This window comes from Protopterus annectens, chromosome 2.part1 (assembly GCF_019279795.1).
Source record: "Protopterus annectens isolate FY-2018-M chromosome 2.part1, PAN1.0, whole genome shotgun sequence".
Classification (NCBI taxonomy): domain Eukaryota; kingdom Metazoa; phylum Chordata; order Ceratodontiformes; family Protopteridae; genus Protopterus; species Protopterus annectens.
In genome coordinates, this window is record NC_056729.1 from 652,669,328 (window position 1) to 652,696,037 (window position 26,710).

Here is a 26,710-nt window from a genome sequence, read left to right on the forward strand (position 1 = left end):
AGTCACTCTTCCCAATCTTTTCTAACTTCCTCTGAGTCGTATAGTTCTCATGCAATATTTTATATGCTCCACTAATTATTCCTTTTGTAATCACAGCTTCTGTTCTAAATTCTACCAAAACATATACCAGTGCTGGTCTTTCATTTAGGACCCCCCCCATTACTTTCCCTTTTCCTGTACACTAGTATCAATCCTTAATAGGGAAGGCAGCCTCTACTTGCAGTCCAAATAAATTCTTTGCATCTTCCCATTCTACTACCTTTCCCTTTCTAGTTATTTGCTCTGAATGCCTTGTTTCCTTTGCCAGTTTTCCCCAATAAATTCTACCCCCCTTACCTATTGTTTGTATCCCTAATTGCAGCTATCCCTATCGACAGAATCTCCTTTCTCCATTCCCATGTTGGCTTAGTTCTTAGAAGACCTTCTACTATTTTATGAGTATAATATTCTGTATGATCATCGTTGTTCTCCTTAAAGGTCTGCATCCAACATCACAGTCTCTCCTTATTTCCTGAGCTTTTCCCCTGTTTAATCATCATCCCTTTCCACTTTGAATTATAGGTTTCTGCTTGTGCTATGTGTAGTTGTGTAGCTTTGAAATACTCATTCAAATTGGGTAATCCTAAAGTGCCGTTTTATTAGTTTGACTCTTGCTCTCTTCCCCTCCCAGATAAAGTCCTTCAGCTGTTTATTAATTGCTATCCACAACTTCTCCTCTGGTTGATAAAAATATGCCTGACCTGTGTTCAAGACTAAAAATATTTTGACTGCTTGTATCTTACTATCGTTATCCAAAGCTTCCATTTTCTCAGTTTTTGTTTTATCTTTTAAGTCTCTTCCCACGTATCTTTAGCTGCCACACCAGAATAATGTTTAACCCATACTCCTAAATACTTAATTTCATCATGTTCCCAGAAATATGGATATTGCTGAACCAGTTTGTCTGTGGGCACATAATTTACCGCTATCGCCTTTATTTTAGCTTCATTAATTTTGTATCCTCAAAACATTTGAGTGTCTCAAAATGTTCCACAACACCGTAATGTCCTTTTCTTGTTTTATCAGGTATAAAAGAATATCTGCAAAGAGAGCCATCTTTTCTTTACTACCATGCCAATTATATCCTTGAATTTCTGAGTCCCTTATTTTATTTATTTATTTATTTTTTTGCTAATGGTTCTAAATATAAAGGAAATAAAGGGGAAAGGGGGCACCTCTGCCTGGTTCCTCTGCTCAAGCAGAAATTTTCAGAGAGGATCCCATACACTTTAATGTTCACCTCCGATCCCTCATATATCCTTCTAATCAATCTAATAATTTCATCAGGGACTACAGATGGCTTCCATTGTCCTGCTTACAATGTCCCAGCTTAATCTGTCAAATGCTTTCTCTGCATCAAGAACCACAAACAATGGTATTTTCTTACATTCTGCTTCCCTCTGGATCATCAGTGTTCTGTTAATGTTTTCAAATGTTTGCCTCCCCTCCAGAAAACCACATTGAGCCATATCTATCAGTTTTGGCATCACTTTTGCCATTCATTTCGCCATTATAGACATAAACGCTTTATAATCATGATTTAGTATTGAAATGGTCCTGTTTAAAGCTTGATCAGATGGATATTTGTCCTCTTTAGGTATCACACTTAAGATTTGACAGAGGGAGACTTGCAAGCCCTCTCACCAAGATTAAAAATCAGCACTTTGTATTGCAAATGATGCAGACTCACATTGAGCTGGTAGAGTCTCCTGTGTGGCTCCCTTCATACCAACAGAGTACTGGCAGTTTAACTAGCAGAGGTTTGTATAGTGTCCCTATGTGTAGAGTGGGAGCTGTTAATCTGATCCAGTGACTCACTGGTAGTCACTGGTAGAGCAATGTGCAGCAAGGGAGAGAAAGTTGTTGCTCCCTGAGAAGCCTATGTGTCATGTAAGGTGAGCTACAGGGTCAAAAATGGAGAACATTTAGCTCTGAATTATTATTGATTATATTTCTTTAAGGAGGCAGTATTTGTCAAAGAACAACAAAGCCATTATATGTATGTGGTAATCCAGAAAGCCCTAGTATCCCATCTGTGACCCAGAGGGTGACAGGATTAACAAGAAAACAGAGTACAAAGGTTTGGTCCAGATAAAATTACTTTAGCTAGCAGATCCAGGAGACTGTCTCTTTGATGCCCTCCCTGTGAGAGGAATAAAGACTGCTTGTTGAAGTATCAAGTACTTTATTCGGTTAAATAGGTAGATGGATGAGTGTTCTTGTTCTAATGAACATAAAGAACATATATTAGAAAATATATGCGAATGCAAAACCTGTTATTGCAGCAACTTTCAAAAGTATGTAAGACCAGTATTTAAAAAAATATCCAATGTTTGTTGCCTTTGCTCCTCATTATTTGTGGTTTAGTCCCTGACTGTTGCACCAAGAGGTTGAGAGCTGTGCTCAGGGGATGTCCATAGTGAGCTTGACCATACCACATTAACTGACTGCAGTCAACACAAAGGGGCACTGAAAGATGCACTTTGTGGCCCTTCTGGATTGCTAGACTCCTCATTCTATAATGGAGAATATGCCCAGCTACCCTGCAAAAGAGCTTCATTTCTGCCACCTGCATTCTTGATCTTACCCTTCTGGTCAAAACCCAAACCTCATGACCATAGACCATAGGAGAGGATTGGGACATAAGCTGACCAGTTAATTGAGAGCTTTGGTTATTGATTTAGCATCCACTTTCTCATCACAGTTTGCTACGGCATCTGCAGTACTTCTGCTGCTGCATCAGTTCATTAGCCATTCTCCTGTTCCCTCTACCCTCACTCCTGACTAGATCAACTCTTCCACCTGAGGTTGCTACTCCCCTGACCTGGAGAGAATAATCCACCATTTACCTGGTCAGAGCCATAACTTATGATTTGGAAATGCCGATTTTCATTGCATCTGCTGTAAGCGCATGAGCAAACTGTTCTAGTGAACATTAGACATCACAGTCTCTTGAAGCTAAATGCAAAAGTAAGGCAAGTACTACCACGCTGTGGATGAAGCAACTTCACTTTATTAAAACAATAAAAGCAGTATCATAAGCACTTTCGGATAAATCCCTTCATCAGATAATAAAACACTAGTAAAAACATAGTATCTAATATAGTACAACACAGCCAATGAAAATCAATAATTTACCCTCCTTTTTGCTAGAGCTGGTTTTAAACGGACAACATCATTTAATCCTGGGGCTTTGTCAGCTCCCATTCTAAGAATCCATTGCATCTCTTTATATTCAGTTTCATTATACAAGTCACCCATTCTTTGACTTCTATTTACAACACATGTAACCATAAAGGCAAATACATGATCACTATGCAATTCTGTATGCTTGTACAGTGCATTGTGTTCTTTTCTTAACCTTATATCTGATAGATGCTTAAAAATTCTATCTTTAAGTCTGCAATTTTGTTTTTCATACGTAATATGCAGTACACTGTGGACAGTTCGCAATATAGACAACATGTTATATGTTAGTCAGCATACATATTCAAAAAGTAATTCTTGTTGGTCCTGGGGTGTATAAAACATCTATCGTATATAAGGTTAAGAAAAGAACACAATGCACTGTACAAGCATATAGAATTGCATAGTGATCATGTATTTGCCTTTATGGTTATGTGTGTTATAAATAGAAGTCTGTGTTGTACTATATTAAACTATGTTTTTATTAGTGTTTTATCATCTGATGAAGGGATTCACCCGAAAGTGCTTATGATACTGCTTTTATTGTTTTAATAAAGTGAAGTTGCTTCATACACAGCATGATAGTACTTGCCTTACTTTTGGATTTACTATTTGGATTTTTTGGCAGTACTTTCAGTGGAAGGAGTGCTTTACTTTTTGTTTTTAGTCTCTTGAAGCTAAGAAGATATCACCTGCAGACATATAAAAAAGGATACAGCCCTCATATTAGCAAAGTGGATACTGACCAGACTTTTGCTATACCATGATACTCTTTCCAAGAACATCACAAACAGGAGAGGAGACGGGACACCCTTAGCAGAGTTCTACACCCATCTTGAATGCATTTGACTTAACACTGAATGCAGACACAGTGCTGGGACCTTGTACTGTTGTGTAGCTGTTCCCACAAAACATTCCTGGGTACATGGTTGTATTCCAAGTTCACAAAACACATGCATGTAGACAGTGTTTGCAAACTCCTAAGATCCTTCCACTAGTTATTCAAAGACTAAGATTTAATCTATTTGTTCCATAATCAGAATGTAGTCCATGCTGCTCTTCTTGATTCAGAGGCTTGATTATTGGAAGGAAGTTCCTTTCCAGTACCCAGGAATGTACTTTCTCAGGGAGCCTGATGAGTTTGATCTCTGCAATAGGAACTATCCTTCTGTCCCCTTATTTGAAAATAATGACCATTATCATGGTTTACCAATCTGTAGGTACTCTCCTTCCCTTCATTGTGACTGTAAATAGTTAAAGGCTTGTTGATCATGACTCACAATGATGTCCAGTGCCTTAAGCATGTCTGGAATGATTTTATCCAGTCCTTCCACTTTGTCACACTGGAATTGTGTAATCAACACATTTAGCTCATCTGCTGAAATGGATTTATTCCTACTTTCTTCTGATGCTCCCCCCTCAGAGAAGGTCATGCTGATTGGATTTAGGGATTCTTCAAGTGTATTCCTTCAGCCTTTCAGCAGTGTCCCCAGTTAAGACCAGCATTGGTACACTCTTGCTGAGAACAACCTAAGTGGTGTCTTCCCCCCTCTTTCAAATCAGTGGCTAGTTTGCCAAAATCTTTTCCAGGCCACACAGAAATCATTGTGTGTAGTTTTGCCAAACTCCTCCCATTCCTAGGGCTTCACTTCAGCAAATACCATAGTCACTGCTTACCTGGATTGTCAGCACCTATCAGTCAAACCCAGGCCCTACTCCTGCTAGTATTTCATAAAATGACTCTTTCTATAACCTGTCATCTTCTCCCACTGCTGGTATTTGGTAGCAGGAGCTATGGTTTGTGCCATGACATAGTCCAGTCATGTTTTGTCTGAAGTTTCCTTCCTGCTACCTCAACTGCCAAAGTCGTAAACAGAGTACTTTCAAACTTCATGTCCCTGGCTTCCCCTGGTGTAATTGGGGAAACTGTCTGGAGGCGAGAGTTGAGTTCACCTCATTGGGTAGGCATTCCTAAGACATTCTCTGGGCACCCTCACTACACATTTGAATGTCTCACATCTGTCCAGCCCATCTATTGAAGTCAACTTGTCACCAAATGATAATCAGGTGAGAGATCAGCATCTCTCTTGACCTTTGTCTCTGTTAAGTACGGCCTTCATTCTGATGATATGACTTCAAAGTCCGCCATTCCCCTTTGGTACAAGGTTCTCTGCTAACAATCATACTTATGAATATTCTTGTGTTTGAACATGGTGTTTGAAATGTGGACAGACTGTCGCTGGGACAAAAGTCCAACAGAAGCTCATCACTTGGGTACAGATCAGGCAAGCTGTTCTTCCTAGTTACTACTCTCCGATGGTATCCATCATTCTCCACATGAGTGGTGAAATCTCCCAGTAGAGTTGCAGAATTCATAGGTCATATCCTATAAAGCAGCATAACCACTTTCTCAGAAAAGATCAAATACTTCAGATAGCTGTAAGTTCATGCACACAGCCAGGAGACAGTTTTCCGTTTTGCAAGTTGTAATTGCACTGGTGTGACTCTCTCTTGTTTACTGGCACAAACTCAAGTGAACAGTATCCAGATGGCAGCTTGTGAGCATCTCCACATTCATCCATTGCCTTTCCTGAGAGCCAAGTCTAAAGTAGGAGAGAGAAAAAACCCACATGAGAAATCTGGTTCCAGAAAGAATGATCTGAGCAAGGCCATCAAAATGTAAATGGTACTTTTTTAACCTCCTGCACAAGCCCTTATGCATCCCCCAGCATTACACTGGCATGCCATGATCCAACAGCCAGTTGTTTTTGCCCAAGTCCAGTCTGTCTTACTGTACACACTTCTGCCTTCCACTTGGTTGGCATCACATCTGACCTCCATTCTTCACTCTGTGGGTAGTGAGCCAGCATGTTGGCCGCATGTAGCTTTTTTTTAGGCTGAATCCAACTGAGCTACAATGGTTACATGGCCACCAGGTGCTCACTGGTGAACAACACCCTAAGGCTTGCTTGCTGTGGTGACCGCCAAGCTTCCTGTTCTTTGGTAGGGATTCTTTAAATGAATCATCATGGAGGTGCTTTCTGAACAGCTGCTGGTTTGGCTTCTGTCAGACCATTTTGCCATGGTTGACACTACCAGGAATACAAAGCTCCAGATAGCATAGCTCCAAGGATCTCATAGGTGCACAGATATGTCCATCACAAAAAGTCATCTATCATCAACATCTGTGCAGTGACCGAGATCTGGTTCAAGGCTCCAGAGAGCACCCCAGCACTACCAGGCTACAATTCATACCAGGCTTTTCGGCCCCTAAACCTGGACCGAAGCACTAAAAGCGGTGGTATCTCCATATTCATAAAGGACAGGCACACCTCCAGACTAGTAGCCCAACATAACTCATCAGAGATACTTCAGGTACAACTAGCACTGGGTAAAACTGCAATCCAGGTTGTAGCCTGCTATAGATCCTCCACCATGTCCCAAGACTCCCATTCCACATTCCTAAACACACTGGAAAATATTAGGGTACAACCCAATACCCTTGTACTGGGAGATTTTAACTACCCCTCCATTAACTGGGAAAATTACTCATGTACCAACAAACTTGCTCAATGTTTTCTGGAATTCATTAATTCCAGCGCCCTGGACCAACTCATTCTTACCCCCACCAAGGGTAGAAACATCCTTGACCTGGTCATTACTAACATGAGCAACCGTTGCTCTACACCAGCAGTAATCACCCTGGTCAAGCTAATCACTATGGATATCCACTTCCCCACTCGCACCCCCCCCCCAAGGAAACCACTGTAAAAAAAACTTCTCCAAAGCCAATTTTGGACTTCTAAAAAAACAGAGGTGGCTAACTTCATGACACCCATGCAAATGGAAAATAGGTGCATGACTGAATCATACACCAATGCACTGTATGAGGACATATACAAGTGCAGGGAATGGGCCATACCAAACAGAACTAAGACATTCTCCTCCAAAAAAAGGAAGCCAATCTGGTGGTCCCCCACCATAAACAAACTCTACAACAGAAGGAAAAAACTGTTGCAGAAAAGGGTGAAATCCCAAGACTGGAAAAACTCCCTTGTCAGCCTCAGCAAAAAACTGAGATCCATCATCAAATCCTCTAAAGTTAGCTATGAAAACAAAATTGCTGCAGATTCTAAAGACAACCACAAGGCATTCTATAGTTATGTCAAGATCTACATGGCAGTACTCCGATCTGCTCTGAGTTACAGCACAATGGCAATACATATACAGAACCAACTGATATTGCCAACATATTGGCTGACAGGTTCAGTGCGAACTTTACCCCTCTTTCACCCCTAAAGGGGCCTATCACAATACCTGAGGAATGCTAAGTCTCTATCACAGCTACACAGGTAAAAAAAAACACTGTCCAAAGCCAAGAATACAGCTTCCATGGGACCTGATAATATCCTTGGCTTTGTTCTACATGAATTAGAAAGTGAACTGGCACCACACCTGAGTACCCTGTTCAGTCACAGCCTCATTTCAGGCTTTGTCCCTACTGAATGGCGCACTGCTACAGTCATCCCTCTCCACAAAGGGGAAGCAACTATAGACCCTGGGATCTATCGCCCCATTAGTCTGACAAGTCTGATATGCAAGGCTATGGAGCGCATCATCATGGACCTTATAAATAAGGACATAGGAAATATCTAAACTCTGGACCCCGTGCAGTTTGGGTTTGTGAAAGGTAGATCATGCCTGCTCAACCTGATAGACTTCTTCGAGTCTGTCACCAGAGCTGTGGATGAGGGCAAGGTAGTTCACACAGCCTACCTAGATCTTGCCAAGGCCTTCAACACCATCCCTCACTCAGGAATCATGGGATAGACTCACTAAACTAGGCATAAACCCCTATGTCATAAGATGACTTGCCAACTGGCTCACTGATGGAACCCACACTGTGAAAGTAGCAGATTCCATATCTGACTACTGACCAGTTCCAAGTGGTGTCTCACAGGGATCGGTCCTAGGTCCTCTCCTGTTTGGCATCTTCTTCTCTGAAGTTCAAGCCAACACAAAGGGACTCTGGCTGACAAAGTTCGCAAATGATTGTAAACTGGGAGCCATTATTGATTCTCCAACTGATGTAGACATTCTACAAAAAGCCTCACCGACACCAATGACTGGTGCCAGAACTATGGCCTTAAGCTCAATGCCAAAAGGTGCATTGTCATTCCCTTTGGGAAAAATGCAGTGGCCATGAACTACCACATAGACGGTAGTCCACTAAACACCAAAGGTGTGATAAGAGACCTGGGGACACAGGTTGACAGCAACCTCTCCCCTTTGATAACCACATTGCCACTGTAGTCAGAAAGTCCTTCTATGTGGCACATCTCATTACAAAAGGTTTCTCATCCAGGAAGAAAGAGGTCATAATCCCTCTCTACTCGTCCCTCATTAGATCTATTATAGAATACAACGCCTCATTTGGTATGTACCTCACTAGACCCCTACAAGAACTGGAAAGGCCACAAAAGTACCTCACTAAGAGGATCTTAGGCCTTAGACACATGCCCTATACGGACAGACTCAAAAAACTCCAGCTATACTCTCTATCGCCTACTTAGAGGCGATCTCTGAGTGACCTACAAAGCCATGTTTGACCCAGAGCTGCTAGATATGCTACACGTAAAGAAATCCCAATCCCTCCATGCCACACGCTCCAGGGGCCTAAACCTCATTACCACAATAAACAGAACATGCTGGAGGGACAGGTTCCTAACCCAGAGACTTCCCATACTCTGGAACAAACTTCCCATTCACGTCAAGCAGAGCACTTCACTGGCCCTCTTTAAGAGAAACCTTGACAAGTGGATGGGCAATAGGAAGTTCACCCCGGGGACCACTTCAGTGGCCTTGCTTGACAGAGGCAGTAGGAACTAAGTTTGGGCGGCATGATGCCAAGAGATCTTCTTGGGCTAGGCTTATTTAGGCTCCAGGGCCGTTAGCTTAGTACATACCTATTATTCTAAGGTCTGGAGCATTGATGAAAATAGTTCCTTTTTTTCAAGATTTTTCATCAGTATGATTGGTAAGTTTGGACATTTATACAGTATACTTCCTTGAGTTACTACATTAGAGAATTTCAATACTGCAATGAACAGATATATTTTTCTCCTTATAGTGCTCTGGCTTAGTGGGTGAGAGGGTATATGGGAACTCCCTTGTTTGTTTTGTGGCTATGTGAATATCGGATCCAGGCCATTATGACTAGATAGTACATCCTGGCAGCATGAAAATGCTTTGTGGTCTCTCAAGATGAGCTTAAGATGGTTTGTCCTGTCTAGTCTGTTTCTATCACAGCCAAGACCAGGATGAGCAGAGGGAATGTGATTGATTCAGTCTGCAATTTGCTGTACAAACTAGAAATACTGTTTTTTCTTTGTTTCAGGATTCCCAGGAATGGAGACAGATTTATCTCCATTTTTTATTGTCATTTGTTTTTTGCAGTCTAGATTTGGTGCAAGACTGTTTGGACCACTGGAAAAAAACTCCTTGTGCAACCTGCTCATTTTAAATTATAATACCAAAGTTGAAGAAAGTCATGTTCAGATTAAAACTCAGTTGATTTATAGTGACATCACTCGCTGGCTGCCCACAGATGTTAAAATTAATGTTGAAGGTAAGTAGTTGAAGCTACTATTTTTTTCTATTCTCAGGAAGTACAAAATTCATAATGTAAAAATTACACCTGTCATGATACTTAATAAATATGTACGTAATGTCCAGATGTCCTTATTGAAGAACAGGTAATCAAAGAGTGCTATTTTTTTATTTATTTTAGATGAGAAAGGACAGCACTTTTTTGTTTGTTTTGCTAACTGCTATATGAAATTGAGAATTTCATATACAACTAACACCGTATTCTGCAGTCCTTGAGTGGTCAATCCCTATCCATGGCACCACAATCCATGTATTCCTTCATAGAGATGAGTAAGGGGTAACTGAAATGACCCTCCCAACCATGGTAGGGTAATATTCTTAGCATGCTTGTTGACAAAAAGACAAATTAAGGAAATTTGCATGCTCATGCACGGACATGTACATGCTGCTTGAGAAAATACCTTGTAAGTGTGAAGGGCAGAGCAGGTTACTTGACATCCTCTTATCTTAACCAGGGGCTGTTGCACATGCCCTCTCTCAAAGGAAGGCTATTGCATTTTGCTTATCAAGTCATGGCGGTTTGCTGCAGACATTTAAGGCTATGTACTGCTGGACCTAAACTTCTGCAGTTCTGGAAGAGATGCCCACACCCTCCTTTTGCCTACTTTATAACTTTGAGCATGTCTAGTAACTGGACATCGCTGCTGGGTTTCCTCTGGAAAAGGAGTGTGTGCCCAGTGGGTTTACCTCATTAACAGTTTTTTTTTTTTTTGCTTTATTTTTTGATGACTGGCTTTCAATTCCTGGATGAGTTGTGTGATATCAGACTTCTCTCTGTCTTCAGTCTGGAAGATAGATCTCAGCTCTTGTGATTGTTTGGTATAAATTCATTCAGGAAGAACATCTTGTATTTTTTGACCTTTCAGCAGGACATATGTTTCTCTGTATATAGTTAGATAGTAGCAGGTTTGTGCCTGTAGATGCATCCCCCCCATGTACAGCTAGGAATCTTTGAGACTTCTTTAGTCAAACTATGATTGCACATAGAGCTGTCTGAGGAGGAGCACCTGATCTGTGATATATAGCAATAAGTAACCTGTTTTTTTGCTTATTTTTAGTGCTTATTCTAGATATTTGTAGCAGTTTTATTGTATACTGCATACTTGTACTGTATTTCATAGCTATTGGCTCACTGCTAGTTTTCTGCTGTGATAAACATTTTTGTAGTGCTTTCTGCCTAAAATAATTTAGATCGCAGCTGTAATATTGTCCTTATTCCTGATTGTGTTTGTGATAAACATTTCTGTAGTGTGTTCTGCTAAAATAGTTTAGGTAGTAGATGTAGTATTCTCCATATTCCTGATTGTGTTTGTGGGTCTAGTTGTTTGTTGGAGGCTGTTTTCTGTGCTCATTGTCCATGCCATCTTAGTTAGCAAAGACCATCCCCCACTTCAGTGAGAGTTTAGTGTTTATGGTCATTGTCTAGTTGGATTGCCAGCTCTACGGCTTGGAGAAAGCACCTCATTGGTTATTTTGAGCTTTTTTTAAAGTTATTTCAGTTTTCAACTTTGTTACTTAAGAAGTTAACTTGAGTGTTTCAGCCATTACATACAGAGCTATCCGAGGAGGAGCACCTGATCTGTGATATATAGCAATAAGTAGCCTGTTTTTTTTTTTTTTGCTTATTTTAGTAGTTATTGCTTATTCTAGATATTTATAGCAATTTTATTGTATACTGCATACTTGTACTGTATTTCATAGCTGTCTGCTCACTGCTGTTTTTCTGCTGTGATAAACATTTCTGTAGTGTTTTCTGCTTAAAAGAGCTTTCCACGATCCCTCTGTATTGGCATCTTGTCTTTATACCTGCTGGCCTTGCAGTTGCACACCCCTACTCTAAATTTGATCTTGGACACTCTTCCCAGTCTAGTGTCATTAGCTTATTATACCTAATGCAGAGAGAACATCTGAGAAGGCCAACCCACTTGGTTTCTTTCCTTCTGTTCCTCCTTTCTCCCTTTCTTAAAAAAAAAAAAATTGCCTGAATCTCGTGTTCTGACTGTGCTTCTCAAACATTTTGGAAATGTAGAGTATATTTTAGTGTATTTATTAAAACTGTATTTGCCTTAATATTGCTACAACTCAAGTGCTCTAGGTTGCACTGTATCTGAATTGTTTGTGTTTTAGCTGCTTTTCTGTATATATAGACTTTTCTGTATATGTAGCTACTTAATGTTAAGTTGTCAGTCTCGCCTTCATTCTTGCTGGATGGGTTCGGAGCCGATCCTCAGCTCCGACTCGGCCAAAACTAAAGCTCGAGAGCTAATTCCACCGGCTCGAGGCTCCCCTATATCCCACAATGCTAGGCGGTAACTACTCAGATCTCGTTTGCCGCTATAGCTGACGAGGTGCTTTTTCTACCGGCTCAGGCAGGTTAGTTACACTTTTACCTTTAGGTACTTCTTAAAACCCCTTTTTTAATTTTGATACCATAACTTTTTAGTTTAAATTAAAAATTTAGATAAATCGACCCCTGTTTGTCGAGCCCCCTTTTCCATTTTTCCCTTATTTTAGCCTTGGCCCTTCCCTTCCCCTAGTCCTTTACTGACTAAATTAGTTTTTTTTTGTAAGGGCTTGTGTGTGTGTGTTTGTGGCTTTAGCCTTAATAATTTATTTTAATAGTTTTGTAAAGAGAGTGTCTGTAGTGTGTTTGTGTGTGTCAGGCTCTCTTTTTTACTATGTCGAAAGACAAGGTCTCAGGCTTCAAGAAGTGTGACTCGTGCTGTCAGAAAATGTCTCTGACAGACGGTCACACTTCTTGTGTGTATTGCCTGGGGCCTTTGCACCTGCAGGACTCTTGTGCTTTTTGTCATGGGCTTAGCCCTAGAGTCCTGCAGGAACGCAAGAATAAGCTTATCTTGCGGGGCTTATTAAAGCCTGAAGGCCCCCCGACTCAGTCTGTGTCGGGGAAGCCTTCAAAAACTTCCAAACAGTCGGCTCCTGTTCCAGAGTCGACTGCTGAGAAGACTAAGTCGGCTTCGACATCGGCTCCGGCTGGAGCCGATGTTTCTAAGCCTCATACTGTTACCTCGGCTCCGGCTGGAGCCGAGGCTGATAAAACTTCGTCGGCTCCGATACCTTTATCGGAGCCACAGTCGAGAAAGAGGTCCAGATCCCCCTCTATCGGATCCTTGCATTCGGCGCCAAGATCCCCTCTTCTTTCGGAACGAAGTCACGAAACTCATTCCTCATGGTCTTCCAGATTATCCGACCATGAATTGCAAAGGGTAGTGAGTAGACTTCTCAAGTCCGAGGCACTGGCCCAAATGCTGCATAGCCCGACTCACCAGTCAGTGGCTATTTCCGTTCCCCAATATATTCCTCCTCTGACTCCTTTGAGTTCGGAGCCAAGGCTTGTCGGAGCCATGACTGTCGGTGCGTCGGATCCGATACCTTCCATTTCGGCTCCGTCGTCTGCTCCGATCTCCTCCTTGGAGGGATCTCGGCACCGAGCTTCCCTCGTCGGCTCCGAGGGGGCGAGTGGCATCGGACCCTTGTCCGACCCGCCTCCCTCTCGGGCTTCGGCATTGGTGAGTTCGGCCCGACATCGGCTTCGAGCCGTCCCTGTCGGTGCCGGGGAGGTCCTTGTCTCTTCAGAGCGGGGCCTCGGGCCTTGCCTGACAGGGGTGCCTTCGAGGTCATGCGGAGCGTGCTAGAACCAGGTTCTGCCCACAGTCAGCTCCTTCAGCCCCTCCATCTACAGTGCCTGCGGTGATTTCTACTCACCCCTTGTCTCAGACCGCAGAGAGCCAACTCCTCAAGTTTCCCCATTGGGAATTTCCTCCTCTTCGAGGCCTCTCCTGACCCTGCAGGAGATCCCCAAGGAAGAGGCAGTGCAGAGGAAGCACATTGACTCCCCTGAGTCTATCACCTCTGACACTGACTTAGAGGAATCAAAGGTTCCCCTCGATCCCCCTCTGAGGATGTCTCCTTTGCTGACATCCTTGAGATCCTGAAACAGAGGGGGAACTGGCCAGCCCTTAACCCTTCGGAGGATGAGTCAGTGTATCTTGAGGCGTTTGGCTCTCGCCCTTCTACCTCCTGGGTGTCCTCTCCCTTTGACCCCCTTATGGAAGTGGTGGCAAGGAAGGCTTGGACGGCTCCTGACTCAGTGGAACCCACCCCGAGAAGACCATCCAAATTTATTACTGCCCCCAGAGACAAAGATTTTTATCCAAAGGTGTCCCTGTTGATGCCATGGTGGTGGCTGTGGCCACAAAGAAGGAGTTAGCTGACTTCGGTTCCTGTCCATCCTCCTAATAAGGAATCTAGGACCATGGACAGGTACGGCAAGCGGATGTTCTCATTAGCGACCTTTTCAATGCGGTCGCTGAACTACTTATGCCACTTCACTCGTCTCCAGAGAGATTTACTCAAGGATATGGGTGAACTGATAAAGGATCCTACAGCTGAGGGGTTCAAAGACACAATGAACTCCCAGTTGGCAACCCTAAATTCCATCGTTAACTCCTCCATGCGGCTGGTCTCATATGCAGCAGATGGGGCGAGTAGAGCCGCAGGCACAGGTGTTGCCTTACGACGTCACGCCTGGATGCGGCTATGCAACTTTGCGGACCCTTTCAAGGCGTCCTTCACCAATTCTCCCTTTGATGGATCATCCTTGTTTGGTCCACAGGTGAAGGATACATTGACCAGGTGCGAGGTAGAAGGTAAGACTCTCTCTGCCGTAGGAGTCCGTTTTCTACCCTTCTAGACCCTATCCCAAAGGTCAAAGGGAGGAAAGATGTGGTTCCAAAGAATCCCAGGAGTCTCATCTGACGAAGGCGATTCCCCTCTAGAGGCAGAGGGGAATAATAACAGACGCCCTAGAGGCAGAGGAGGTCCAAAACCAGGGTAGCAGAGAAATGTTCTCTGACAAACCCTTTCAGCACCCCTGAGGGGCTGCCCGGCTGTCCACCTTCGGAGGCAGTCGGGGGAAGGTTATCACTGTACCCAAAAGTCTGGCTTTCCCTTACTCAAGACAAATGGGTACAGTCGATCATATCCGAGGGTTACAAAATTCCCTTTATTCACATCCCAACCCAACCAAAAAGATCCCTTCCAGATGTTCCACCCGGTCTAAGGGAACAAGCAGCATTAGAAATTTCAAAGCTGCTATCAAAAAGAGCTATCCAATCAGTCCCGGCAGACCAGCAAGGATCCGGAATCTACTCCAAATTCTTTTTGGTACCAAAGAAAACAGGGGACTGGAGACCCATACTGGATCTCAGCTACTTAAACAAGTTTGTCAGGAAAACAAAATTCCGGATGGTCACGCTACAGTCCATTCTACCCTTCTTGGGTCAGGACAATTGGATGTGCTCGATAGATCTTCAGGACGCGTACTACCACATCAAAATGAACACGCTCCAGGAGATATTTCCGCTTCAGGCTGGGAGCCAGTCACTACCAGTTCAGGGCCCTGCCTTTTGGTCTCACTACAGCCCCCAGTGTGTTCACTAAATGCATGGCAGTGGTCGCGGCTCACTTGAGACGTCAATGATTCCAGGTGTTTCCATATTTGGACGACTGGCTCCTTACCGCCACCACCAGACATCAGCTTCTTCTATCCAGGGACTTCACCATCCAATCTTGCCAAGCTCTAGGCATTTCGATAAATTTCGAAAAATCTGCTTTGTCGCCTTGTCAATCTATTATCTTTATAGGCGCCACCTTAGACACACTCAATCTTTCAGCCAGACTCACAGAGCAGAGGGTGTCAGACATTCGGAACCAAGTTTCCCTTCTCTTACAATGCAACAAAGTCAAAGCCAGACTGGTTTTGAAGGTACTAGGACTCATGGCAGCAGCTATTCCCCTTCTCCCCTTAGCTCGCTTTCACATGAGGATCCTCCAATGGATGCTGTTTACTCAATGGTCCTTTCAACAGCTCCCGATGTCCCATACCATATTGATAACTCAAGCATGCAAGAATCAACTGTCCTTGGTGGATCACATCACCTCAACTTCTCCGAGGAAGACCCTTCACTCTTCCCCCCCAGTCGCCACGTTGACAACAGACGCCTCCCTGATCGGGTGGGGGGGCATTATCAGGGCAGGACAGCCCAGGGCACGTGGCAACCTTTCGAGTGCCCCTTGCACATAAACGTCTTAGAGATGAGAGCAGTGCTTTTAGCGTTGCAAGCCCTTCACGACTCTTCCCACTGGGACTATTGCAATTCAAACGGACAACATGTCCGTAGTGTGGTACATCAACAAACAAGGCGGAACCAGATCATACCCTTTATGTCGAGAGGCACTCAGACTTTGGCAATGGGTGATCTCTTCTCAGCGTTTTCTGATAGCAGTGCACATTCCCGGGAAATCCAACGTTATTGCAGACAAATTGAGCAGAGCAATTCTCATGCCCCACGAGTGGTCTCTAAAGAAATCAGTTCTAGAAGAAGTATTCCTAAGATGGGGCCAGCCTTGCTGCGATGTTTTTGCTACTCCCCAAAACAGCAAGTGTCACGACTTCTTCACTCTCTTCCCGTTACCAGGCCATCTCACCAGAGACGCTCTAGTCCACGATTGGCCCCGGGGACTTCTATATGCCTTTCCCCCCTTTCCACTGATATCTCAACTAATTCAGAAAGCCATCGCCTTGAGAGTGACAATGATCCTCATTGCCCCTTACTGGCCTCGACAGATATGGTTTCCCTTTCTTCATCGTTACCTTTTGGAGCAGCCTTGGCATCTGGACCCAGTACCAGATCTGATAACCCACCAATCGGGTCAGCTGCACCAATCTCTGCCTTCTCTAAACCTCTCTAAACCTCACAGCGTGGTTTCTCCGATTCCTACCTTAGCCAGGCTTCCCTCAATATCTCACTTGGTCCAAGATATCTTGATAGCCTCTCATAAATCTACCCGGAAGATTTATAGTAGCAAATGGAAACACTTTTCCCTTTGGGCAACATCAAAAAACATAGATCCCTTTACTGCACCTATCCAGTCTATTTTAGACTTTCTAGCAGAACTCTTTCATTTAGGATCTTCATCAATCATTAGAGATCAATTGGCTGCCATATCAAATTTTCATGTTGGTGTTTCAGAGTCTAGCATCATGGCTCACAAACTCTGTAAAGCCTTTTTAAGGGGTGTATTTCTTCTCAAACTTCCAATCAAAGTTCCCCCGCCTCAATGGGATTTGAACCTGGTTCTGGCATCTTTAATTCTTCCCCCCTTCGAGCCGGCGGCTTCATGTTCTCTGAAGTTGCTTTCTTGGAAGACACTTTTTCTGGTAGCTATAACTTCAGCGAGAAGGGTATCCGAACTCCATGCTCTGTGCAGTCGTCCTCCTTACTTAGTTTTTCACAAAGACAGGGTATCCCTCCATACTAATCTATCCTTTTTGCCTAAAATTTCTTCTCAAATAAACCTAAACCAAATTATTGATCTTCCCGTCTTTTTCCCTAACTATTCAAACAGGTCGGAACAAAAGCTACATTTTTTGGATGTTCATCGCCAACTTAGATATTACTTAGACAGGACTAAACAATTCAGGAAATCTGATCAATTGTTTCTGTCATATGCGGAAGGCAAATTGGGCCTTCCAGTTACTAAAGTATCCCTCTCTAGATGGCTCACCTCTACAATTACCTTCATCTATGAGATCAGACGTCAAAAACTACCCTCAAGACCTAGAGCTCATTCAACTAGGGCATTAGCTACATCCGTAGCTTTTCAGGATAGGCTGCCGATAGATTCAATTTGTGCAGCAGCCACCTGGGCTTCTCCTCATACATTCATTTCACATTACAAATTGGACATGGTTTCCAGAAGCCGTGCCAATTTTGGTTCCACTGTTCTCAAGAGTCTGTTCCGATAGGCCACCCGGGATAAGGTGCTAGGGACGCGGTCCCATCCAGCAAGAATGAAGAGATTGACAACTTAACATTAAGTTATGTACCTACCATAACGTTCCATGTTAGTTGTCTTCTTCGCCTTCTTTCTTGCCCCACCTCCTTCCCCCAAGCCTGGACAGACCGACTGGAATTCATTTTGTGTTTTTTCTTCTGAAAGTTATCATTCCCACACGTTCTTCCACCTCTTCTATCCTTACTGAGGTCTGCCTTTCCTTTACGCAGATTGTTTTGAGGTGGGTTTCCCTACTCCATTCTATGGAGACTAGGATTGCTTGGTATAGCTATTAAACGAGATCTGAGTAGTTACCGCCTAGCATTGTGGGATATAGGGGAGCCTCGAGCCAGTGGAATTAGCTCTCGAGCTTTAGTTTTGGCCAAGTCGGAGCCGAGGATCGGCTCCGAACCCATCCAGCAAGAAAGAAGGCGAGAAGAAGACAACTAACATGGAACGTTATGGTAGGTACATAACTTCTTATTCTACTGTATTACTGCCTCTTAAATAGTTTTTCAGTTGTGCACTTGCCTTCTTCATTTAAAAAGTTTTAAATTGCTAATTGTGTAGAGTTTTAATTGCAGTTACTGTTTAGGGCTACACACTCAAGTGCATTAGCCTTTTCTGTGTTTATTTATTGTATTATTGCATTGTTTAGCCTGTTTTAACAAAAAAAAATACTATCTTGTTTGCTCATTTCCTGCCTTTCCTAGCTAATATAGTCCAGATCCCAGGCTTTGCTTGTCTCAGGACTTTATTTTCTCTGTTCAGAGATATCCAGATGTTGCTGTGGTAGAGGGAAGTCCTACTGCTTACCAGTGGGAGTGGTGAGGATTGTAATGCCCATCTAACACTTGAGGAGTGGTTTCCAGCTCTGAAATTGTAATTTTATTAGCCATTTTGGGCTGATTTCTATCCCTTTCAACTTTCTGGCTTAAAAACTGTTTGCACGTTTTTCGCACCGTGCAGCACTGCTGGGCTACAGTTAAACTATTCTAGGTGCCAGAAAGTCTGCTCTTGAAATTCTCCCTTAGAACTAGCTGGTTTCTCATTAGTAGCACTAAAATCTGAACCCCTGTGACTAGCACTTGCTCTAGAACCTGCTGTAAAGCACTAGGAAGCCTTAAACTGATACAATCACTCAACTCTCCTTGTTCATAAGGAGAACTGTATCATAGGCACTAAACAACCTATAATTGCAAAGTACCTTGCAAAGGTAAGGGAAAACAGCTCTTGTATATTACAAAAAAAAGCACCTAAACAGGCATGTCCAAGGGTCAGCTTCTGGTGATATCTCCTGTCCACTTGGTGAATCTGGGCTTACTGGGCCAATGCAGCAACTGCCTCATGTAAACAGACAACCCTCTCCTCCTACCACCCAACACTACAACCTGCGATAGATGCACTTACATAGCCAAACTGGAAGCAAAGCTCTCTCCAGCCAAGATTGTGCTAGACAGTCAAGAGGAGAAGGTTAACACCTGCACTACACCTCAAGCAGCACATAGCCTTTCAACACCCACACATAGCAACACTAAACCTACATTTGCAGAGGCCCTTAACATTAACTTGCCAAAGCAACAAGGACCTCTGAAGCCGAAACGCAAACAAACACCAGTCACAAGCAAAGTGACACGTAGCTGACAACACCAGTGTGCCACCCAACAACAGCCCCTAAGAGAGCGTACCAAACACTGTAGTCATAGGTGACTCTATAGTCAGACACACTGATGTCCCACTCACCAGACTGAACAAGGAGAAAATTACAGTCGGCTGCCTGTCGGGTGCCAGGATTCGCCACATAACGTATGCACTCAAGTCACTCCACAACAAGTACAAATACGACTCTGTCATTGTTCATGTTGGAGTGAATGGCTTGAGACGTACCTCCCTGGACCACATGAAAAGAGACATGGAAGAGCTCTATGATCATGTGGGCCAGGCAGGTATGACCCTAGCCCTGAGTAGTATCCTGCCTTCGCCCAGAATGGTACCACAGTATAAGGACAAAATGATTGACTTCAACAATTGGCTAAGCTTCTGGTGTCATTCAAAGGGGATCCAGTATCTGTCTGCCTGGGACGACATGATCAACAAACCACAATGCTTTGCCAGATATGGTCTGCACCTGTCACCCCTGGGATTCAGGTTACTGGCTAAAGCTCTTGTCACCCCTATAGTGCCTTTTTTAGGCAAGGTTCAAAGAATAAAACCACCACCATAACAGATACAAGCATGCAAAATCTGAAGGTAATGCTACTCAGTCCTAGAAGTCTGAACCTCAAAATGCACTCTCTCGAGGCACTCCTAAAGATGGAGAGCATCGATATCTGTGCAGTAACTGAGACCTGGTTCAAGGCTCCAGAGAGCACCCCTGCAATACCAGGCTACAACTCTTACCACACTTTTCGGCCAGCAATCCAAGACCGAAACACTAAAGGTGGAGGAGTGTCCATATCCACCAAGGTTATTCACACCTCAAGGCTAGTTGCCCAACACAATGCATCTGAAATTCTCCAGGTGCAACTAACACTATGTAAGACTGCAATCCAAATTGTAGCTTGCTACAGATCCCCCACCATGCCCCAAGATTCTCATACTGGAAAATATTAAAATACAACCAAACACCCTAATACTGGGTGATTTCAACTACCCTGCCATTAACTGGGAAAACTACTCCGGTACCAACACCTTTTCCCAACGGTTCTTGGAATTCATAAATTCTACTGCCCTGGATCAGCTAATCCATTGTCCCACCAGGGGCTCCAGTATCATAGACCTGGTCATTACCAACATGGGAGATAGATGCTCCACACCAGTGGTCACCCCCTCATTGGTCAGGTCTGACCATAAGCTTATCACCCTTGACATCCACATCCTACTTCCACCCCCCCCCCCCCCCCCCAGTAAGGAAACCTCTGTAAAAAAAAAACTTCTCCAAAGCCAACTTCATGCTACTCAAGTCAGAAGTGACAAACTTCATGACACCCATCCAGACGGGAGCTGAAAGTTCGACTGCTGAATCCTACACTAAGGCATTGTACGAGCACATCCACTCGTGCATGAATCGTGCCATCCCAAATAGAACCAAGACGCTCTCCTCCAAAAAAAGGAAGCCAATCTGGTGGCCCCCTGCCATAAACAAAACTATACAACTGAAGGAAGAAATTGTTGCAGAAAAGAGGAAAATCCCAGGATGCAAAAAACTCCCTAACCAGCCTCAGTAAGAAGCTGAGATCCATCATAAAATCCTCCAAAGCTAGTTACAGAAATAAAATTGCCAAAGATTCCACCACAAGGCATTCTATAGTTATGTCAAGAATCTAAATGGCAATGCTCAATTCTGCTCTGAGCTACAACAGAATGGCATTAAATATACTGATCCCAAGGATATTGCCAATATCCTGGCAGATCGATTTAGTGCCAACTTCACCCACCTCTCACCCTTTAAAGGGCCCATCTCAGTACTGGAAGATTGCCAAATTCCGGGAATCACTGCCACACAGGTAGAAAGCGCACTCTCCAAAGCTAAGAATACAGCATCCATGGGACCAGAAGACATCCCGGGCTGTGTACTACATGAACTACAAAATGAACTGGCACCTCCCCTAAGTGTCATGTTTAATCATAGCCTCACCTCAGGCTTCATGCCCACTGAGTGGCACACAGCTACAGTTATCCCACTCCACAAGGGAGGATCCACCTTGGATCCTGGGAACTACCGTCCCATCAGTCTGATGAGTCTGATCTGCAAGGGCATGGAATGCATTATCATGGAACTTATAAAGAAAGACATTGGCAACCTTCAAACACTTGACCCCACCCAGTTTGGGTTCATGAAGGGCCGATCTTGTCTCCTGAACCTGATTGACTTCTTCAAACCAGTCTCCAGAGCTGTGGATGAGGGTAAGGCAGTCCACACAGCCTATCTGGACCTCGCCAAGGCTTTCGACACCATCCCCTACTCTGGAATCATAGATAAACTTACTAAGCTGGGCATAAATCCCTACGCCACTCGATGGGTTGCCAACTGGCTTGCTGACAGAACCCAGACTGTAAAAGTAGTCTACTCCAAATCCAGCTCCAGACAAGTGGAGTACCTCAGGGTTCAGTCCTGGGACCACTCTTGTTTGGCATCTACTTCTCTGAAGTACAGGCCAACACTAAGGGACTCTGGCTAACTAAGTTCGCAGATGACTGCAAACTGGGAGTCATTATTGAATCCCCAAATGATGTGGATATTCTACAAAAAGGCCTTACAGAAACCGATGTTTGGTGCCAGAGCCATGGGCTCAAGCTTAATGCCAAGAAATGTATAGATCTGAAGTAGTTACTTCATTTGCTCTGCAACCTGTGGGTATCTGATCCGATCTCGGATCCGAGCCGGCAGCTTTCCAAGCTACAAGATCCGAGCTCCTAGCTCCTCCCCCTACCCACAATCCCTTGCTATGTACTACATTACCTCAGATCATTTTTTGCCGCGGCTGAAGCAGCTACTTTTGAAGAGAGTGGATAGATTGTCTTGGGCCAAGGGAACCCCAGTGGATGCCATGCTGGTGGCGGCTGCCACCAAGAGAGAACTCGCGCAGGAGAGTTCTTCGGTTCACCCGCCAGATAAGGAATCTCGAGCACTGGACCGCATTGGGAAGCGGATGTTTAGTTCAGCGACCTTTTCTGTAAGGGCGCTTAACTACATGGCACATACCATTAGGCTGCAACGAGACTTAATTAAGGAATACGCTGCAGCCCCCCCGGAGTCCATGTCGGTCGAGGACAAAAAAGTTTTCTCGACTCGTATGGCCACTCTAAAATCCATCTCTAACACATCCATGCATCTACTCTCCCATGCCACGGAGGGAGCCGCTAGGGCCAGCGGAGCCGGGGTCGTCTTGCGACGTCACTCCTGGCTCCGTCTTTGCGATTTCGCGGATCCCTTCAAGGCGTCCTTCGCGAATGCACCCTTTGACCGATCTTTGCTCTTCGGCAAGACCGTTCGCGAGACGCTGGTCCAAAGCGAGTAGGATGGGAAGATGCTGTCTGCCATCGGGGTCCGCTTCTCTAATCCCCAACGATCCTTTTCTAGGAATCAGAGGGGACAAAAGAAGCTGTGGTTCCGTAAGTCCCAGCAATCCCATCCGGCTTCGGACCCCTCGTCCTCTAGAGGCAGGGAAGGACAAGGAGGACGCCGGCCCAGAGGCAGAGGGGGACCGCGTAACTTCGGATCCAGGGAATCCTTCCCGGATAGACCCACGCAGCAGCCCTGAGGGCTTACCCGGCTGTCCCTCTCTGGAGGCAGTCGGGGGGCGGTTGTCGAAGCACCTGTCAAACTGGGAGTCCATTACGACAGATCGATGGGTGCTCCGCATCATATCCAGAGGTTATACCATCCCCTTCACAAACCACCCTCCCTCGACCAGACACCTCCCCGATGTTCCACCCGATCGAAGGGAGGCAGCAGCTTCAAAAATCCTGAAGTTGCTAGAAAAAAGAGCCATCCAGCCCGTCCCCCCAGACCAGTCCGGATCGGGTTATTACTCCAGGTTCTTTTTAGTGCCAAAAAAGACGGGGGACCTCAGACCCATTCTAGACCTCTCCGCTTTGAACCTGTTCATTCTCAAAGAAAAGTTCCGGATGGTCACCCTCCAATCTATTCTCCCCCTTCTGCGGCAGAACGACTGGATGTGCTCGATAGACCTCAAGGATGCGTACTACCACATCTTGATGGACAGACGATCCAGAAGGTTTCTCCGCTTCCGGCTGGGAGCCACACCAGATAAACTTTACCATTTACTTTACATTACCAGTTCAGGGTTCTCCCGTTCGGCCTCACCTCAGCCCCCAGGGTGTTCACCAAGGTCATGGCAGTGGTTGCAGCCCACCTGAGACTTCAGGGCATTCAGGTCTTCCCGTACCTAGACAACTGGCTCCTTACCGCCAGCAACAGGCATCGGCTCTGCCTGGCAAGAGATTATGCTCTGACCCTTGCCCAGAGCTTGGGCATCTCTGTAAACCTCCAGAAATCCTCTCTTTGCCCCGTACAGGTCCTGGAGTTCATAGGGGCCAAGTTAGATGCCCGCATTTCTCGAGCTATGCTAACTGCGGACAGGATAAACAGCTTGTCGTGTCAGGTGCTAATTCTTCTTCAAAGCCCGGCCCCGAAGGCGGAATTAGTTCTGAGGGCACTAGGGTCTATGGCAGCAGCGATCAGTCTCGCCCTTCACGCGCGTCTGCGAATGAGGATTCTGCAGTGGACCCTTAGTGGTCCCTGCTACTCCATCTGTTGAATACTCCGATTCCCCTAAGCAGAGTTTGCAGGCACTCCCTTCTTTGGTGGCTCCATGCCCCAGAGCTGAAGGAAGGAAGGCCTTTTGTTGTCCCTCCCCCCAAGCCACGCTGACCACTGACGCTTCTCGCCTTGGGTGGGGGGGGGCATTGTACGGGCAGAACCGTCCAAGGCACGTGGACTCCCCTGGAGACCACTTTGCATATCAGTGTCCTAGAGATGAGGGCGGTACTTCTAGCGTTGCAAGCTCTCCACAACCTTCTACCTCTGGGGACTATTGCAATCCAGACAGACAACATGTCAGTGGTCTGGTACATAAACAAGCAAGGAGGAACCAGGTCCTACCCACTTTGCCGGGAGGCTATGAGAGTGTGGGAATGGGCGATATCCACCAACCGCTTTCTGGTAGCAACGCACATTCCGGGTCGGTCCAACATTTTGGCGGACAAACTGAGCAGAGTGATTCCCACTCCATACGAGTGGTCTCTCAATCCATCAGTTGCGAAGCAGATCTTCCGCAAATGGGGTTGGCCTTGCTGCAATCTTTTTGCTTCTCCCTTAAACACAAAATGCAGCGAGTACTTCGCAATACTTCCCCCCGAAGGGGAGAATCCCAGAGACGCTCTAGTCCATGTTTGGCCGTCCGGTCTACTATATGCCTATCCACCCCTTCCGCTCATGACCAAGTTCATACAGAAAGCCCGTCGGTTGGCGAGCAGAGTTATCCTCATAGCCCCATTCTGGCCTCGCCAGATCTGGTTCCGATACCTGCGGTCTCGCAGTGTATCTCCGCCATGGATACTGGATCCCATTCCAGACCTGATTTCACATCCGGCGGGATTACAACCCCCGAACCTGGTGAACCTCAAGCTTGCGGCTTGGTTGCTCCAGTTCCACTGATGGCTAGGACTCCCGGTAGCTCATCTCCTGTTAAGGCCATTCTAGTCGCAGCACATAAGCCAACTACTAGGAAGATTTACTACAGCAAATGGAAACGTTTCTCTGTCTGGGCCAAAGATAGAGACCTGGATCCATTTACAGTTCCTATTCCTACTAGTCTAGACTTCCTGTCTCTGATATTCAGACAAGGAGCAAGTGCTTCAACAGTTAAGGTGCAATTGGCAGCCATCTCCCATTTCCATGTGGGAGACGTACTAGGATCTCTGGCTTCTGCAAAATTATGTAAAACCTTCTTACGGGGCGTTTTCCTCTTGAAGCCTCCGGTGAAAGTGGTGGTGCCTCCATGGGATTTGGCCTTAGTCTTACAAGCCTTGACAGGCCCACCCTTTGAACCCGCGGCTTCGGTTCCATTAAAGTTCTTGTCCTGGAAAACAGCCTTTTTGGTGGCCATTACTTCAGCCAAAAGGGTATCAGAACTTCAAGCCTTATGTATGAAGCATCCTTATCTCATTTTTCATAAGGATAGAGTGTTCCTCAGGACTAATCCGTTGTTCTTACCCAAGGTGGCTTCGGAGTCAAATATCAATCAATTAATAAACTTACCCGTGTTCTTCCCAAACTTTCAGAATAAAGGAGAATACACATTGCATAAATTGGATGTGCACAGACAATTGCGTTTCTACCTGCAGAGGACTAAGGATTTTCGCAAATCGGACCAGTTGTTCGTGTCATTTGCTAAATCAGCCATGGGTAAGGCCATTTCCAAAGTGACTGTAGCAAATTGGATTTGTCAATGCCTAGTCCACGGGTACTTATCTGCAGGCAAACCGGTTCCTACGGGAATTTGCGCTCACTCTACGAGGGCTGTGGCCACCTCTGCAGCCTTCTGGTCTAGGATCCCCTTGGATGACATATGCTCTGCAGCTACCTGGTCTTGTTCACATATATTTATTTCTCATTATAAGTTGGATATGGTATCGAGAGGTAGGGCTTCCTTTGGCTCTGTGGTGCTTCGGAATATCCTTCCATAGGCCGCCCAGGGTTTCTCCCTAGGTAGCTGGGGACTCTGTCCCACAGGTTGCAGAGCAAATGAAGTAACTACTTCAGATAAAGAAGTTATGTACTCACCTTAACGTTCCATCTGAGTAGGTACTTCATTTGTCTGCAACCGACCCCTCCTGCCATCCCCCGAACCTTTCAGGATTCCTGATCACCAAAGAGATCTTGTTCTGCTTTAGGACAGTTTATCTGGTGTTGCTTCCTCTATCGAAGGTATGAGTTGTGTAAGAGGCAAAAAATTCGATCTGAGGTAATGTAGTACATAGCAGGGGATTATGGGTAGGGGGAGGAGCTAGGAGCTCGGATCTTGTAGCTTGGAAAGCTGCCGGCTCGGATCTGAGATCGGATCCGATACCCACAGGTTGCAGACAAATGAAGTACCTACTCAGATGGAACGTTATGGTGAATACATAACTTCTTTTTATCCCCTTTGGGAAAAAACATGTACCCATGAATTACCACATAGGTGGCAGTACACTAAACACCGAAAGTGTGATGAGAGACTTGGGGACACAGGTGGACAGTAGTCTCACCTTCAATAAGCACATTGCCACAACAGTCAGGAAATCCTTCTATGTGGCACATCTCATCACTAAGGGCTTTTCATCCAGAAAAAAGGAGGTCATTGTCCCACTGTACTCATCCCTCATTAGACCCATTATAGAGTACAATGCTCCGTTTGGTATGTACCTCAGAAGACATCTGCAACATTTG

General features: G+C 45.0%; 1 protein-coding gene across 1 annotated transcript in view; it reads left to right on the forward strand.

Moving 5' to 3' along the window:
• CENPO (centromere protein O) overlaps window positions 1-26,710 on the forward strand; it is a 282,925-nt gene that overhangs the window by 193,345 nt on the left and 62,870 nt on the right. Inside the window, exon 5 of the mRNA XM_044062391.1 lies at window positions 9,682-9,853. Coding sequence (XP_043918326.1) covers window positions 9,682-9,853 — 172 coding nt within the window. The remainder of the gene's footprint in view (window positions 1-9,681; window positions 9,854-26,710) is intronic.